This window comes from Dermacentor andersoni, chromosome 4 (assembly GCF_023375885.2).
Source record: "Dermacentor andersoni chromosome 4, qqDerAnde1_hic_scaffold, whole genome shotgun sequence".
In the NCBI taxonomy this organism is placed as follows: Eukaryota; Metazoa; Arthropoda; class Arachnida; order Ixodida; family Ixodidae; genus Dermacentor; species Dermacentor andersoni.
In genome coordinates, this window is record NC_092817.1 from 39,289,550 (window position 1) to 39,306,806 (window position 17,257).

Genomic DNA, 17,257 nt, shown 5'->3' on the forward strand with positions numbered 1-17,257 from the left:
GCACTCCCTATCAGCATTTTAAGTGCACCACTGTCAGACAAATAGCACAGGAACAGGACAGTTCAAACACAAACAGAAGAAATGCAAGAGCATTTCTTTATGGCTGCAATGTAAGAGTGCAATTCATTTTTTGCCCAACAAAGGACACTGCATCTTGCGTCCAACTTCTAATCAAGCACATTAACACATCTCTTCCATGAAGCATCAGCTTCAGGTTTTGCTGTTGTGATTTGCATTTTCCTGTTTGGGTTTGATTTGTCCATGATAGTGCTTGCTTGATGACACCTATAGAGTATAAATCCTAGTCTTGAGCAAAGTTTCCCAGTATCAGCATCATATGCAGATATTCTATGCAACATAAGCAGTCTACATCTCGGCAGATTAAAATAGGAATTACTTTGCAGCAAACCTGAGGTAAGCTCACCAAAACATGTTTTTAGAGGGAAGCAAGAGATGCATCAAAATCTAAGCAGTGCACTAGGAACCAGTTACCCAAAATCAAATTTATGACATTCCAACCTACATGATTATTTCCCTGTCATCATAAATTATGACATGTATTAATAATGTAATTGTAAATCGCCACAATATAACCTCATTGCAACTAGAGGGGCTGGAGAATAGAACGAAAACTCTGTTGTCGATGTTTATGAAGAAGAGGATAAAACTTGGCAAGTGACACAAGCAAGAACTTGCATAAAATTGTAGCACCAAATTTTTTTCCTTTCTGGACGAAAAATAGTGACCAGATGAATGTGCTAAGCAACTTTGAACTATCTAAAATATATGTGATGAACTGAGATTGATAGTACCTTCGTTCCAATAAAGCAAAGACAGCTTCGATGCTGAACAACATGGCTGCAACACTCGCATAAGTTTGGCACACTTCCACATGCCCTGCACAAGACTGGCATGTGTGCTACGATAAATGGATTCACTGGGTATCTAGGCATCGAAAGTCACTGACTTGGCTGACCTTCAGTATTGTGCACGTCCCAGTGGTGGAACCACATTCCTGCACACATTGCAGCCATCTCTAAAGACAAACTTGTTTCATGAAGCCCTAGCTGAGTTTGTATAACTATGAATAATTGCTTTTTGACACTAATGTTCAATTTGTCCTGCTTCTGTGCTCACATTCTTCTGCATGACCATTCTTCTATAATTTTATATGGCCCTGAGCATGGATGCATGGATGAATTAATTCAACTAAATAATTCTTCAAAAAAAGCAGTGGTGCGAAGTACCATCCCCGAACTAGGGTAAATTTTAATTCAATCACGAAGCTTTCTTTCTGAAGAAAATACATGGCTTTACTTTGTAGCTTCATGCCACTCTAAGGCAGATGCCAACTATTCTTTTCCTAAGACTTCCTCTACATTGTGAACTTCCAGAGAACCACTTGGTTTAAGCAAAGCTGCTATGGTAACTCGGGGGAGGTGTTGCACACGTCCACGTGTTTGTGAAAAATAAAGAAATAAAGTAAACATGAGCCATTAACGTGAGCAAAAATCGGCAGACAATGTTACATGAAAAATCTTTAAAACGGTAGGGAAATGACGTGACATGCCACATATGACAGGTGAATATATCTAACCAATATGCTCGGAGTGACTGCTGCACTCTCGGATGTGTCCTATGTTTTGTAAGCATACTGCCTAGAGGCTAGATAAACTGTAGACGCAGTAATATTAACCCTTGAATGATGGCACATATAAATGCCTGAAAAAAAAAAATTTCTGTCTACATGTGCAAAACACACAGAGAATAAGTATAATCAACGAGAAAAAAATATTTCGGGAAGCTATTTCACCAATAGGTGCGAAACACCAGGCAGGAAACGAAGTAGGCTTCACAACAAGCCACCTATGGCTTTGTTTGGAATTTTTAGACAGCTCTTGTCATATGTGAACCATGGCTGCACATTTCCTTTTCTTTACAATATGTGTGTGACACCGCTTCAGCCGGAGATATTGCATCGGTCTGTCTCCTCTGATGACAGTGCTTTCAAAAGAAAGCGTGCCACATGCTGATCTTCTTCCATGCCCTTTGCGTTCCTGCTCTAAACCAACAAATGATGCTTGCCACCTGTCATTAAGTGCAGGCCGAAGACATTTAGCCAGAAACTTAAAGGGACACTAAAGCGAAACAATAAACCAGTTCAGACTAATGAATCATTGTTTGAGAACCCTGCAGGCAGTCATTTCAAAAAAATTGATTAGATGAGAAAATGAAGGTCCAAGTATCAGTATTTGAATTTCGCGCCGAAACCCCAGCGCCAGTACGCCAGCGTGACGTCAGGGATTCCAAAGTATGTTTTCGCGTTTGGGCCGCGTTGGCTGAGTAAAGGTTCCCGAAACTTGCCATGTTTAATATTTGGTTCCTTTAGAACACAATGTAGTCAATCTGTACCACTATATATATTTAGTAGGCCCCAGAAGATGCCATCAAAATCCAAGATGTCACAGCCCCCAGGTGCGGGAACTTAAGTAGGCGTCGCCACCCGTATTTCGTTCTTGCGATTTTCCTGGCTTACCAAACGTCTTATGGTTGTAAGAATGGTGTTTTTGGTGTTGTAGAATGGTAATTTACTGATGCAGAACAAATCATTCTTCACTTTACTGCCCCTTTAATACTCAAATACGAAAACGCGACAAGAAGAAATAATATTTTTTTCTAGTATATGTTGCCTGTAGGCAACACTCATCAATAAAGGGTTAAAGAAGAAAAAAAAATCATCGCAACTTATCAGTACCAAAGACCTAGTACCACAAATGCATGATTAAAGGAAGTGCTGAGCGGGGGGGGTTGAGGGTTGAAGAGAATCAGCCCCTCCCACCCCCACAAGTTGACGCATTAGTCAAAATTTCCCCCCTCACCCCTTTCCCTTGTGTTTTTTATTCCATGAATTGGATAGATTCCTTTTGCGATTCTATTCACTTCTTATACATCCAGCAAGGTAGCCAACCCCAGCAACAGTGAGGTCGTGGCTTCATGTGAGTCAATGCAGAAGGGCAAGAAGAATGAGAAATAAAAGCAATCATTGCAGTATATGGCCCAGGTATGGGATGGTATATGCAAACTACTGCATATGCAAATGACTCTCCATGGGCTTTGCTGTGGCCACATTTGGATACCATGACATAATGAGCTGCATGCAGCCCCCATGCTGCACATTTGAAATAGCTCCTCTACAGCTATAGATATCAAATCTTGCTTACAAGATGTCATGTCTTTAGTCATCATGTCTATAGGTCCTTAAAAAAAAAGGTTAACAAACTTTACTTGGGATGTTCATACAATGAGGAAAGCTGTGTGCAAAGGTGGCATTTGTTGGCACTTACAGAAGCACCTTTCTGATACTAGGCCTGCAGCCTAATAAACTCACATTAAAGGGACACTAAGGAAGACTTTTAAGTTAAGGTGTATTGGAAAGTTATACTTCTGCAATAGGTGTTCAAAAATGTGACAGCTACGACATGGGTTCTGGCACCTGCATTATGCAAAAGTATGACCTCCAAGATTATTTTCCGTTACATTGAAGGGGCAGTAACTACGGGGTGCGACATGCAAACCTCCTATAGCAAACGACCACATTTACCAAGAAAGGAAGATTTGCTAGCAAGAAGCAATGCAATAACGAAAAACAAGTGGCGATGCCACAGTGAAGTTCGTGCACCAGCTTGCCATGCCATCGTAGATTTTGATCGCACCTGCTCAGGTACAGTTAATTGTTTTATCGGTAAAGAAGGAATACATTCATGCTAAAGAAACAAGAAACACAACTTATCAAGTTTGGGGAACTTTTCCAGCACCCAAAACAGCCCCAATACAAGAAAGTATACTTTGAAATCCATGATGTCGCACTGAAATTCTGGTGCCGACATTCGAGCATGAAATTCAAGAAAGGGATGTTTGTCTCTGACATTTTCTCCATTAATAATCAACCTAATTAGTTGCAAAATTGATTAAAATAGTTTTAGAAGCTTTAACAGCCCAAAACTGATTTAGTGTTGCTCATTAATGACCCTTTAGTGTTTCTTTTTTTTTTTCATGCCATCATTACATGGTATGAATGCTATCTGTCATTGCACATAGTCTCTGGTTGCTTAGCAACAGAGGAGCTACTCCTACCATTTTTCATTTGATAGCCCAGCACTTCACCTGTAACATCTCTTACCTGCTCTAGCTCTTTTCAAAGCAGGCACCTGTATACAATTTATCAGGTGTAGATGCTGTTTTCTAGACACTTGTGCAGATGCACAAACAAACTTTATGAATTCATATTTGGATTAGGACACATGTGCAAATGGCTGACATAGAGTTGACCACAATAACCAGCAAAAGGACAGCCAAGGTATTTACCGGCTAATCACAAACCATTTTTATGATGTGTAAATGACTTTGTGGGTTTAATGCAGACTGTGAACACCAAGGGTAGGACATGTTACACTGGAGGTATACATATAAAACACTTTATGCTCAATGAGGCCTCACTCAATGAGAATCGGACTGCAGGGACCTTTCTTCATGATATTTGCTTTCTAATACCATGATTTACCTTCTCAATAAAGATGAGCATTTAATTTCAGGTAGATATTCCGTGAAGTACCTTGCACATGCGAGGGGTACCCAAAAGTAACTGCAACTTATTCTCAGAAGTACATCGTAGTCATCGAACAGGCCATTAGGTGTGGCTGGTGTGCTTGTTTTTGGCTTTTGTGTGCCGAGTGGTGTGGCGGAGTGCTTTGAATGGATTATTTGTTGCATTGTATTTCATCCATATGTAGTATATGCAACTTGTACCAATACTGTGACAGCTTTCAGTAAGGAACAGACACAGTACATGACAAACAGCTTTTTTACACAATTTACATAAATGGCAATTTTCTAACGATAAAGTTGACACTTTTAGCAAGATTCAGTCCACAAGCATTTTCCCCACTTCAATGAGGGCAACAAACGAACCAGTTAAAAATGAACAATGATAACATTTGTTGTTGATAAGTGATCAGGAGTGTCATACTATGCAGTTGCCATGGCTACGTAGTTAAAGAAAGGAATCTTCTGGCATGCACACATATCTAAGATTAGCCAGTCTACCAGTCAATTCATATTACCATATAGCTTTATAGGCAAGATGTAAACCTCCATACAATTGTTCAGTAAGTGAATATTGTGTAAATACAATGGTCAAACAAATGCAGCAAAACAGAATTTCATGCGCGCTCTCTGCTTCACAATATATGACATGAAATTAACGACCATCGCAAAATATACAACAAATGTTCTATTCAATGTGCAGCTACACAGCCCTTTCTAACAGGATGCATATAACGCCTTGCACTAGCAATGCCTATAAGTAAGTCTAATAAGTTATTTATTTTACTCATTTAAAATATCATCAAGGTCACATTATAGGGGAGTGGTTGCACAAGAAAATTACTTATAGATATTGTAAATGTGAAACAGAATGCCGCTATCAGTTAATGACAGTTATGCTAGAACAGAATACAATTCATATGCAACAGTATATTTAACTATGTAAAAACACATTTGTACAAGTTGAAAAAGAATAGTTTCAAAAAAGTTTTTAAATCCACACATACTTCAGGAAACATTCAAGTCACTTTTGGGTACTCCATCTATTTAACATATTCACAAGACGTATTTCGTTTTTGTATATTCAGCAGCTGCAAATAACGCCATTACCTGAGATTCCTGTGATGACTAGTAACTTTATAATTGTATGAAACTATGTGCCTTCCTCTTGGCAGCGAAGGAGTGACTACTTGATAAGAAGCTGTTGGAGTTCACATTCCCTGAGGCTCCAGCGTAGCTGTGACAACTTTGTTGTCCACTCAGCTCGAGACCACTGCTGAGGAGGCCGTAGATCTTGCTGTTGGGACATGTACGTCTTCCAATCTTGTAAAGAAAGAGAGAGAGAAGGTGGAAGAAACTCTTGATGAAGAGTTGCATTTGTGACACACAGGGCACAGGCAAAAAGAAGGGTTCATGGACATGGTGGTTCAACCCCATGGATGAGGGTAAATTGAGGAGAGGACCTAACAACCCAAGTGCACTGCAAACAGTATTGTAGGAGTCATTTACTGGGCAAATAACAATGATGCCATTATTGCTGAGGGAGAACGGCTGCTTTCTGCAACCCTAACAGATGTTGTCAGGGCTAAATGGCAGCTGGTGTACCATTTGCTGTAGCTCCCTCAGTGATCACTGTACGGCAATTGGTGTACAAAGGTCAATGTAAATGTTTCGATTTGACATGGCAGGCTAGGGAGTGTAAATAAGTCATTCTATGCTAGGAACTCGGAACACTCTCTGCATCCAGGGCCTTTCTTGGCACCGGCCGGGAATGGTGAGAAGCTGCCCAATAAGCAGAGGCAACTTGTCACAGCATTGCAGAGAGTGGTGGCAGGGACTGTCCCCAGTTTTCTCGTCCTCCATGAACAATCCAAATGGCTAGACAATAGCAGCTGGATGCACCAATGCAAACTTGCCACTCGCACCATGACCCAACTAAGGCTACCTTGAAGCATGTGATTTAACCCCTTAACATTCGGGACAAACAGCCAAAAAATTTTGCAAAAGTGAAGAAAAAAGGCAGGAGGCACTGCATTATTTTTTGGTCAAAATTACAAGAAACTGAAGACATACACATGTGAAAAAATTGCCAAAATTCACGACAAGTTCAGCAATAGAGGGCACTCATTTTGATGGCAAATTATCTCATCGTTGGCACTTAAAGGGTTGAATGTCTAGAACTACTATTCAGATTTTATTTTATTTGATTTTAAGATGAAAAAAAAAAGGGGGCTGGGCAGGCCATATAATACTTAGAATAGGTAACCAGTGGCCTATCAGTCTAAAAGATTGCGTGCCAAAAGAAGGGAAACACAGTCGAAGATGACCAAGGATTCGGTGGCGTGATGAAACTGTGAAATATGCAGGCAGTAGGATGTAGTCATCTGACGAAGGACAGGGACAATCAGAAATTACTGGGAGAGGCATTCGTCCATTCTGTAATAGACATAAATTACACTGATGCTGATGAACTATTTAGAATGCTTCTAATTTACTCTGGAACTGTCATGCTGCATAAGTTTCAGGTATGTGTGCCCAAGAATCAAAACTATCAAACTTTCAGCAATGTACTGCTCTTGCAACAGCTGCACCAGCTCTGCTGTGCATAATAAAATTGCAGGAGGAGTGCAATGAAGGCATGCTGGAACTTAAACCTAATGCTTACAATGCACTGGAGGACTGCCATGAACTGCTTCCATTTCTGCGTGAGGAATATCAGTCAGTGCTCTTGCTGTCCGATGAGGAACTAGGCTGGATGATGAGGACGGTACCAGCTGCTGGGAATAAAGCCACGAAGTTCATTTGGCAAAGGCATTCATATAAACAAACATGTCTAGGGCATGGACCAAAAGCACATGAACAGCTTGATGAAGCCCACAACAAGGATATTGTGGATAAACTTATGAAATGCTAACGGTGACTGACAGCATTTAATGATCCAATGGTATCTTCAAAGTGAAATAAATGTTGCAGAAGCACTGGCATAAAGTGAACAACATAGTGAACAGCTATCTGGGTTTTCCTTACACGCAGTATCGTGGCTGCTGCCCATTTTTTTGCAGCAGTGTTGAATGTAACAATCGACTTACTAAGAAATTACTGAAGCTCACCATGTCATACTGCTGATAGATGACTACGCCATAACCAATAAATAAATCCCTCACTTTTGTGCTGGCTTGAGGTCATGTGTGCGTCTCAAGTGTGCCTGGCGTATGGCCGTTTCTGACCTCTTAGTGTTTGTCTTAGTGGCTTTATAAGTGATCGACCTTTATGTGCACGAAGAAGCACAGAAAAAGGTGCAGTAACAGCAGCATGTTGCGCATCAGTTCCTTCACTAGTTGCATCAAGACACGGACAAAACTCACCTTTATGGATGACACTACCAAGTCCTTGCTGGTGATCTCGGAGCCAGAAGTATGGGGCACGACATAACTGCACACACATAAGAGAAAACAAAGCAAATTACAAAACATGTATTATACTCATTAGCTAACAGACTGCTGACCACCATCGAATGAAATAGTACATTGATGCTTCAGGCGTGACAATATTTTCAGACCATTTAGTGCAGGCAGACTTGGACTAGTTCATCTTTATGTTAGACAACTAGTGTCTCGTTCCTTCTTTTTTTGAGACTGCTCTCACCTGTGATATCTGTTATCAGTGCATGCACACACCCATGACGTAGGACTGCCTTGATAAGTGCTATAAAAGCAGAGGCATCCTTGAATAAAGCGACAAATTTCTGAGAATTGTCTGCCAATGCGTAAGCATTGTTTGGCTCGGCTATGACTTCTTCTTGCTTAGTTTTGCTTACTTGCTTTTCCTAGCTTATGCGCATCTACCCATGGCCTTTCTGGTGGCAAAGAATGCTTAGGCTTTAGCAGACAATTGTCAGATTTTCTTGTCGCATCAAGTAACTTCTTCATTATTTATTTTACGGCATTCATTCTCATTTATGAGTTGTAGCCAGTGAGTTTCACACCTGAATAACTGTCCCGGGCTTCCATAGCACAGCAACCTAGCAAGACTTCGTATAATTCCTTGATCATTCAAACCCCAATGCATGTGCTGAACAGAACGTAAGGCAACTTGATCAGCCTGTTTTCCAGCCCTGGAACAATCGTCCTAATAACTGAATTGACATATTAGTGAACCATGCAATGACTGAGTCATAGTGAACAAGGTACTGTTGCAGCTTGAGGGGGCGTTAGGGCAAGAAATCCACCAAGCTCATCAACGAATACGTCCGGTAGTAGAAATGAAGGAAAAAGGGGTTTGTTTGACATTAGTTACATGGCTCCAGTTATGGTAGCCCCCTCCACGCAGGAACGTGTTAAATGTGTGAGTTCACATCAGGACACCTCAGCCCCACTGCATGAAAGGTCTCCGCTTTTAAGCCCGTTGTCTTCCCTAGGCGACTCAACTAGGGAATCTCATTACTGTATCACGGCCAATCACAATTGTCGAATCGGTTGCAATACCCCGGCCAGGATATCACATCGTTCGGCAGCACTCCTACCTTCATTGCACTTCTACCTTAGCAGCACTCCTACCTTAACAGCCCTCCTACCTCCTGGTGGTATGGAATATGTGACACGAAAGCACTATGGAAATCTAAGGTCGGCACTGTTCTTTGATAGCATTTGACGTTGGCCTTTTAATGATTAGTTCAGGCTGTCAGGTAGTGGTATGGGGTTTTTTTGTGGACCCGTCAGCTGTCGGTGTCAACGCCGTGTTGAGTTCAGTGTAGGCGCTGATGGTTGGGGTTGCCTCATGACAAACGTTTAATTAATGCCCTTGGTTGTGTTGAGATGTAACAGCATCTATGCAGATCCCCAAACTTTAATGTGTATTTGTTTTGACAGTGGTCACTGACATGTTCCGAGATGGTGCTTCACCTTGATCCCACGGTATTTTGTCAAACCATCGACTAGAGAATCACTTTGTACAGTGACTATTGCTCTGTTATTTTGGCGTCTGTTACTTCAGTGCATAGTTTGTTCACTTGAACCAAAATAAAGGAGGAGTGTGGTTGTTTTTTATCTGTCCATTTCAGTGCTGGAATAGTACAGCTCCCACTATTCAGACTTTAATAATGGACATTCTGGTTCCTCTGTTAAAGCCTTGTTCAATAAAAACAAACGAAAAGAGCAAAATAAAAAAGAAGACATACCATCTTTTCTATAGGCATGTTCACTAAAACTAATCTGTAATCTCAAAACACACAAAGGTGTTGCCCCCAGTTGATTGTGCAGCCAGTAGATGGCATTATGAGGCAACCTTCTTGTTTCAAGTAAATCGAGCTAAGGTGTAACCTGGCAAGAGCATCCTCAGCAACTTGTTGAGCAGCACGTAGGGACAGCTGCAGATGTCGATGACGCAGCTGAGCGAGGCGTTGACTGAGCCGAAGAAGATCCTTGTGACCCAACGAGGAGCGACCAGATAGACTTCCAGTGGCTGCCCCCTTGGTGGGCTTGCTGCCCTCACCTTTGGTCTTTGTTCCAGATGTGTCACTGTGTTCAAGGCACAAAATTTGTTATTGAATCAAATGACACCTTTTGCCTAAGGACAGGTGAGTTCTCATTAATTTACTTATTACTGTTTCTACACCTTTTCGCAAGGCATTACTGAAGAGAGCTTTTTTCTGCACAATATGCAAGCCCCAAGTATGCTCAGCAACAAAGGAAAGTACAGTCAGAAGCAACTACAACAACAACATATATGTTGGTAACACAGTGCCATGTGTTGTTGTTTTACTTTTTGCCAGTGTCCGTTTTCGCTGGATCATCACTGTTATTGGGTTATTACATGGTGCATGACAATTACTGCATCCAAAATTTTGCAAACATTCTTGCCAGTTCTGTAGCAATAGAAACAAGTCTAATCAGATCGAACGTGCATCACGAAGAGTGTTCTAGGTTCTCAAATGTATGTGAGCTCCAGTGGTTACTTTGGAATGTATGATAATACATGTATACTAAATAGCAGACAAACTTGAAATCAGAATTGACAATCAACAACCACACTTTTCTCTATCATTGTGATTTGAGTATTGTACTTGCCTTTCTGGGAACAAGTTTACTCAATAAAGTTAGATTCTTAACCCACACCTAGTAGTAGTAGTAATTGGTTGTTCATTTAAATAAATAGATAGATGAATAAACTAAAAGGAAGGGAAGGAAATTGCTGCTGACCACAGTAATTGTAGAGCGCAGTCTGTTGACACCTGAACCGTCACGCACACTTTTGGCAGTGCTTCTAGTTTTTCACTGTGACTACAATGTGATGTATGACAAAGAAGTACAATGTAAAAGAATAGAGAAGAATGCAATTTAAGTTAATCTAATTTATTTACGATTCTTGCTTTCCCTGCATCACAGAAACACCGAAGGGTACAGAACTAAAGGTGCTCATGGCACCTGGCCAGGGTCCTCACTCAATTAACATAGGGAAGCATGGAAACTACTCGAACAGTGCAAAAATACAGTCAACCGCAAATGTTTACAGGCTGTGGGTTCCCTGAAAACATTGAATTTCCTAGCAGCATGTAACAGTAGCCACTAAAACCGTACATTGCAATTTTGTTTGCATATACAAGTAGAGGCTGGAAATGCAAATACCAGGCTGCATTGTGAGGCTGCGGACATGTTCAGGTATTTCTAAGATCCAGTGGTTCGTAAACTTTTGTGGTCGACTGCACATTGGCTTGCTCCATTCCTGCTATCGCTGCAGCTACCACATACATGTACAGCAAGAAGAAACATATGCAGCACTATTCTTAATTTTTTTTACAAGCAATGTTACACCCTGGCCTTATTGCTTTATGACATCAGCAAATTTTGCTCTGTTCCATAACGTCACGATAATGTTGATGACGTAAGGTGCGGCATTTTGAAACTAAATTTAGTATCAAATTAAAATATCTCATAAGTGTTTCCCAATCTTCACACCTGCTAAATGTTATCTTTTAGTGTGTAGAAAGCCTGTGGTAACTTTTACAAGTTCAAAAACATGTTTCGATACTCTGTTAGCCTTAAAACTGTGCAGCAGCACAGCCACTGGTGTCACCTTTCAATTGCTTACTGACTTGCACACTTCTGCATGACATTTCAGGACCGAATCCTCACCCTGGCAGTGCAGGTCCTTTATCTTGGGAATTCTGGCCTTGCTTCTCGTCTGCAATAGTGTGCTTGTGGTTTCGCGCTCTCTGAGCTAGTGAAGTGCTTCCAAGTTGGATTAACTCTTGCTTGGCAGATGCTTTCAGCTGGTCTCTGATTCGCTGGTACTTGTGGACTTCTCGCTTCAGTCGCTCCAACTCAAACTCGAGCGCCTGCTTCTGGGTGAGCAGATCCCGCACGATACCATGTTCATCTTGATTGCGAAGAGTGGCAGTGTGAGATTCTGAGTCAGTGTCTGTTTGCTGCACAGAGAAAGCCAGTTACAGAATCAAACGCAGTTCAGCACATCCACCAAGCAAGCACATGAACATATCTGAATAAGTGGCCAGACACAGGTACTCTGAAAAGAGACCAATGGTAGAAGGAATAAGAAATGACACAGTGCATCCTGACATGAATGGATTTCTGTGTGTTTTTGCTTTATTGTGGGTGTATCAATATATATCTCAGAATTTATGTGTCTATATGGTAGCTGGACCCGTATTCTGAAACGTTCGCCTTCTGCAAAACTATCGCCTTGGCCACGCCTCCACCAACAGCACATGCGGATTCGCTGTTTTAGAAAAACCGGAAAATAAAGAGCGCCATTTAGTAGTTCTGGACTACATCATTTTAACGTCATGGTGTCGATGGGTGCTCTCAACGTGTATTGAATAGACGAACACTTCTTATGGCGTTCGGTTGGCGGTGGAGTGTAGTAGATATGAGAGGTGGTAGTTTATAGTAGTCTTTTTGGTGGCGTCTTACACGCGTTGTTTATTTATTTTTTTATTTCACAATACTGCAGGCCAGATTGGCCCAAGCAGGAGGGCCATGAAAAAAAAAAAATTACATTGCATGTGACATACAACAGAATAAAAATTAAAAGATGACAGAGCAGAAACAATAGGCAATGAATATTGAAATTCCTCATAAGAAAATTGTTTCCTTTCTACTGAAGAAGCAAAGTTTGAAGGGCGTTCCAATGAGCTATATTGTTTGAGGGAAGAAACTGTGCTTATTAAATGAGTTTGTTTTAGCAAAAATAGGCTGTATTGAGTGTTCCCTATTATGATGGGTCCTTCGAGTAGTGGAGTGCCTGAGGAATGAGGGGGGAGCAATGCTAAGCTTTCCTGCCAAAATTTTATGAAGGAAAGAAAGGCAGTTCAGTTTTCTATGTGTACTAAGCAAGAGGATATTGTCCTTCATAAGCTGTGTGGGGGAGTCTGATCTTCTGTATTTATGAAAAATGAAACGTACTACCTTTCTCTGAACAAGCTATTGATAGATGTCTTTCTTAGTGTGCGGGTCCCAAATTACGGACGAGTATTCAAGTTTGGACCTGATGAAAGTTTTATAAGCCAAGAGCTTAATCTGGCTAGGAGTATTCTTTAATTTTTATCTCAAGAAACAGAGCTTCGAGAATGCAGTTGAACAGATCTCAGAGATACGAGTGCCCCAGGTTAATCGGTTGTTAAGAGTTATTCCTAGATATTTATGTTGTGGAGACCTCGCTAATGTGACTGTTGTGGAGGCAATATTGGTAACAGATAATTTTTTTTTTTGCGTAACTCAGAGAAGCACACTCTTATCAATGTTTAAATCCATACTCCATTCTTCACACCAGTGACATATTTTGAGCAAAGATTCTTGGAGCAATTGATGGTCTGCTATTGATGCTATTTCTTTATATACAACACAGTCATCTGTGAACAATCTTATTGATACTGACCGTGGAATGACATTTATTCAATCATTTATGTATATTAAAAACAGCAAAGGTCCCAACACACTACCTTGAGGAACACCGGAAGTAACAGCAAGCGATTCAGAAAGGGCGCACAGCGATATTGGTTGACTGATTTAAAATAAAACATTTCACACTTCCTTTTTCAATTTATCTTACCTAAAGCGGCCGTAGCCAACCGAAGTCAGTGTGCAGAACCCGTACTGCACCGCATTCAAAAACAACACACCCGAGCCCCTCTGCACTCGCACGGTGCGCTCTCTCATGTGATGTGAAGCATTCGAGAGCGTGTGTTGGTAGTGCACGCTGACGCCACGGGTAAGCAGCCATCTGATTCATTGAACGTGACTATCGCGGAAGGCGAACGTTTCAGAATACAGCCCCTGCATTTTGTAAAGAGAAACAGTTCCACCTTTGTGATGGGAATTCTACCACCTAACTAAAAGAAAAAAAAAGGATGTTTGTATTGGTGCAATAGCTGCACCGACCCAACACTTAGGACCAAATCTTGAGGAAAATTGAGGTGCAGCTACACACCAATTTAGTATACGGTACACAATAGATTTATTGCTCGACCATTTCATCAGTGTAACATATGGTGTCTGCAAGGTAGCAATAACCTTAATGCATAAAGTGCCAGACATGTTGTACACATGATATATGAACGTGACAGAGAATTGCTGCAAATTACCCTGGCTAGGGAGAATGCACACACTAAAGATACCTATCTAGTAAACCAAAAATGTCTCTGGGACGTACGAATTGGGTCTTAATGTGCAAGTCGAAGACCAACATCTGCTAGACGTCTCAGGCATGTCACTTTTTTGCCAGAAATATTGAGGTCGTCTAGAGTATGTTGCTTTGACTTAAGAAAGAGACAGCCCATAGATATTATCAGATGGCATCTAATGTATGTTGTAACAACTTGACTTTCTTTTTACTTTTTAGTCCACACATGAATATAGTTGTCCTCTCATTTATTCCAATTATAATCTTACACTAGTATATCTGGAGCTCATATGTGAACACCTACTTTGCGTATTTTCTGATACAATTTACTTTTAAAACTTAATTCAATGTATGCCACTTGTGCCCAGTGAAAGGCCTAGAAGAATGAGCACATTACACTTCCTCATGCACGTGCATGTGCGCATACTTGCGCACACAATGTATCTGTTTTTGCGGAGTGTGCGTTTCACCCGTTACATCAGATACAGAGCGTGTGCTGCGAACGTAATATTCATTATAGAAAACACTATGAAAAAGGCCCTGATCACTCAAAGATTTGCTAGATGTTCTATGGACCTCTGATGCTTAAAGTAATTAAGCATATATTAGAGCTTCCTTATGTCCAGCAGTGATTTTCTTGCAATGTTACAGCAACATCATTTGGATGAGATTTAGATTATCTATGGTATGTATTTGTAATGTTGTTCAGACAAATCTAGATATCTATAGGATTGTGTAACATTTAGAACATTATGTTCCATGGACATATCTATTGAATATAAACAATTGTCTGGATAACAAGCATTTACACGGCAACTCTGTTGAAGACCCTCTGCTTGTATACACATATATATGCTGGAACAATGTGACGATGACAGTTCCATTCCGTCATTCATAATTCACTTGTGTAGCATTACCTGCCTATGTTACTGCTATAAGTGGGGAATCATGGAAGTGGATGATGATGGTGGAATAGGTCAGACTGAAAGGAATCGTCTCGTTAAACTAGTAACATTATAAAACATTTACTTGCCCACCTTTACTAAAGGTCCTGAATTCACTGCTAGCATGTGAAGGTTGGTTGGACAAGACTTGGACAGGAACCCCTTTTTCCCTTTCTTGAGACGTGAGAAGGGAACAACAGTTTGATTGGCATCCTGGAAAGAGAATCGGCTGCTTACTGAGTACAAATTACAGCCGAATTATTTGTGATCAAATATGGTAAAAAATTGGCTACGTACTGAAGCTCTTGCAAATGAGGACAAGGGCGGAATGTCGTCCAGAGACGACATCTGAAAAACATTGGACATAATGTTTGAGGAAATTAAGCAAAGCAGCGTACTTGGTTAAATGCCGACAGCAGCGACTTCAATATTGTGTTCTGATAGCTGAATGCATCAGCATGCCAAGAAAACATGCATGCTTTTCTTGTGTTACTGTATGTTGGAAGATGTTATGCAATACTTACCAGTGAAGCACCGCTGTCTTCTACATTTGACTCTGCAGTAGTGGCTCGTGCACTTGCCTTGAGTCTCTCCTTCTTGACCACAGCTTTGTAGTAAGAATCCAAGGGATGCTCCCATTTGGTCTCTTTCGTAACCGAATTGTAATAGTAAATCCTTCCCTGAGAATCTTCCCTGCACCACAAAAATTAAGGTGCTTGTGCAAAAAATTTTTATATAAAATATGCAAACTGCCTATAATATTCACAGTGTTAGTTCCAAAGTTCTAGCACATGAGAGGCCAATGTACGGCTTATTAAAGCCAACAAATAAAAAGAATGTATGAATGAAATAAAGTCCTTACATATTTAAAAGAAAAGGGGGCTATGAATGCATGAATTCACTGTTAGTTGGAACACATATTTCCTCATGGTAACATTCTTTAATGCAATAAAACTTATACAAAAAGACCACAGAAAAACGGATGCATTGCTCTGTGCAGCTCAATGATGTCTGTAGGCACTTAAGGCCCTTAGGTCGGACGCACCGATGGCTTCTGTGTAGTTAAGTGTTTGATGAAGGTAACGTTTAAGATCATTACCATGCAGTATCTCGTGCAAAAAATTAACTTACACGGGACACCACGGTGGCGGCAGCGACACCTCAAGACCGGCCTGAGCAATCCAAAGCAGATTTTGCTCATCGGGAAGAACGATTCCTAGGTGCTCAGCGTACAAATGGATATCTGAAACGAACGAATACTGCCTTTAAATGGGCCCAACGTACGCGCGCAGCGTATAAAATGAAGAAGGTATAAAAACGGTGATTATACTGACTGACCTTCGTTGGTTGCATTCGCCGAGCTACCGATCTCTTTCAAAATCTTTTGACCATGCGGTAGACTTCCGTTCATAACGTTCTTCGCCGATCGAGAAATAACATGGATAACATATCACGCCCAGGGTGTAACAAATGTAGGAACAAAGAAACCTGTGTAAACAGGACAGCGAAATATTACGTTCAGTTACAGCCTTTTATGAGCGAGAAGCATTAACTGGCAGGACGCACAGAAGCTGCTCGGTTGCCGTCTACATTCAGTACTGTGTTCAGTGCCTCAAAAGCGAGCGCTCCCATTGGTTGGTATGCTTCCTGGGGATAAATAGGGAAGGGCAAGGGATGAGCGAAAGACGAGCATCCCCGAAACCGAAAGTGTCTGTTTCTTACAGTATCTTTGGTGTGTTAACGTAATATTCTCATCTATGCAACGCTCCTTAACATCAAAATTTGCCAACTAATATGATCTCAATCACAGATCGTACATATTTTCTCATACGACAATCGCCGCTGTATTTTTCTTGCAACTTGTATAAGTGGTGTAGTAAACCACTCCAAATCCACGCTCCATAAGGTAGCATCCTCTAGATATTACACTAGTAAAACATGTCGTAAAGGCTATGCTATCATAGAGTTAGTATTTATAGTAACTCTATGTATGCTATGGTGTTCTAGTTCAATATAGCTATGCTTTTGCTTTTTTGAATTCAGTTGCAGGGGGAGCATAGTGGGAGCAATCTTGA

At 40.9% G+C, this 17,257-nt stretch overlaps 1 protein-coding gene across 2 annotated transcripts; it reads right to left on the bottom strand.

Annotated features, from left to right (window-relative positions):
- Positions 1–2,864: 2,864 nt before the first annotated feature.
- Positions 2,865–17,233, bottom strand: LOC126536956 (uncharacterized). Of its 2 annotated transcripts, none has more exons than XM_050184033.3 (10): positions 16,521–17,233; positions 16,314–16,425; positions 15,707–15,875; positions 15,480–15,530; positions 15,276–15,395; positions 11,733–12,025; positions 9,921–10,118; positions 7,968–8,034; positions 7,268–7,376; positions 2,865–5,925 (listed from the first exon to the last, which is right to left on the bottom strand). In XM_050184033.3, exons 1-10 carry the CDS (start codon positions 16,591–16,593, stop codon positions 5,789–5,791), a joined length of 1,329 nt encoding a protein of 442 aa, XP_050039990.1. In that variant the 5' UTR covers positions 16,594–17,233; the 3' UTR covers positions 2,865–5,788. The 2 variants fall into 2 exon arrangements, with proteins under 2 accessions (XP_050039990.1, XP_050039989.1); XM_050184032.3 differs by having other exon boundaries at positions 7,268–7,379.
- Between the last annotated feature and the right edge of the window lie 24 nt (positions 17,234–17,257).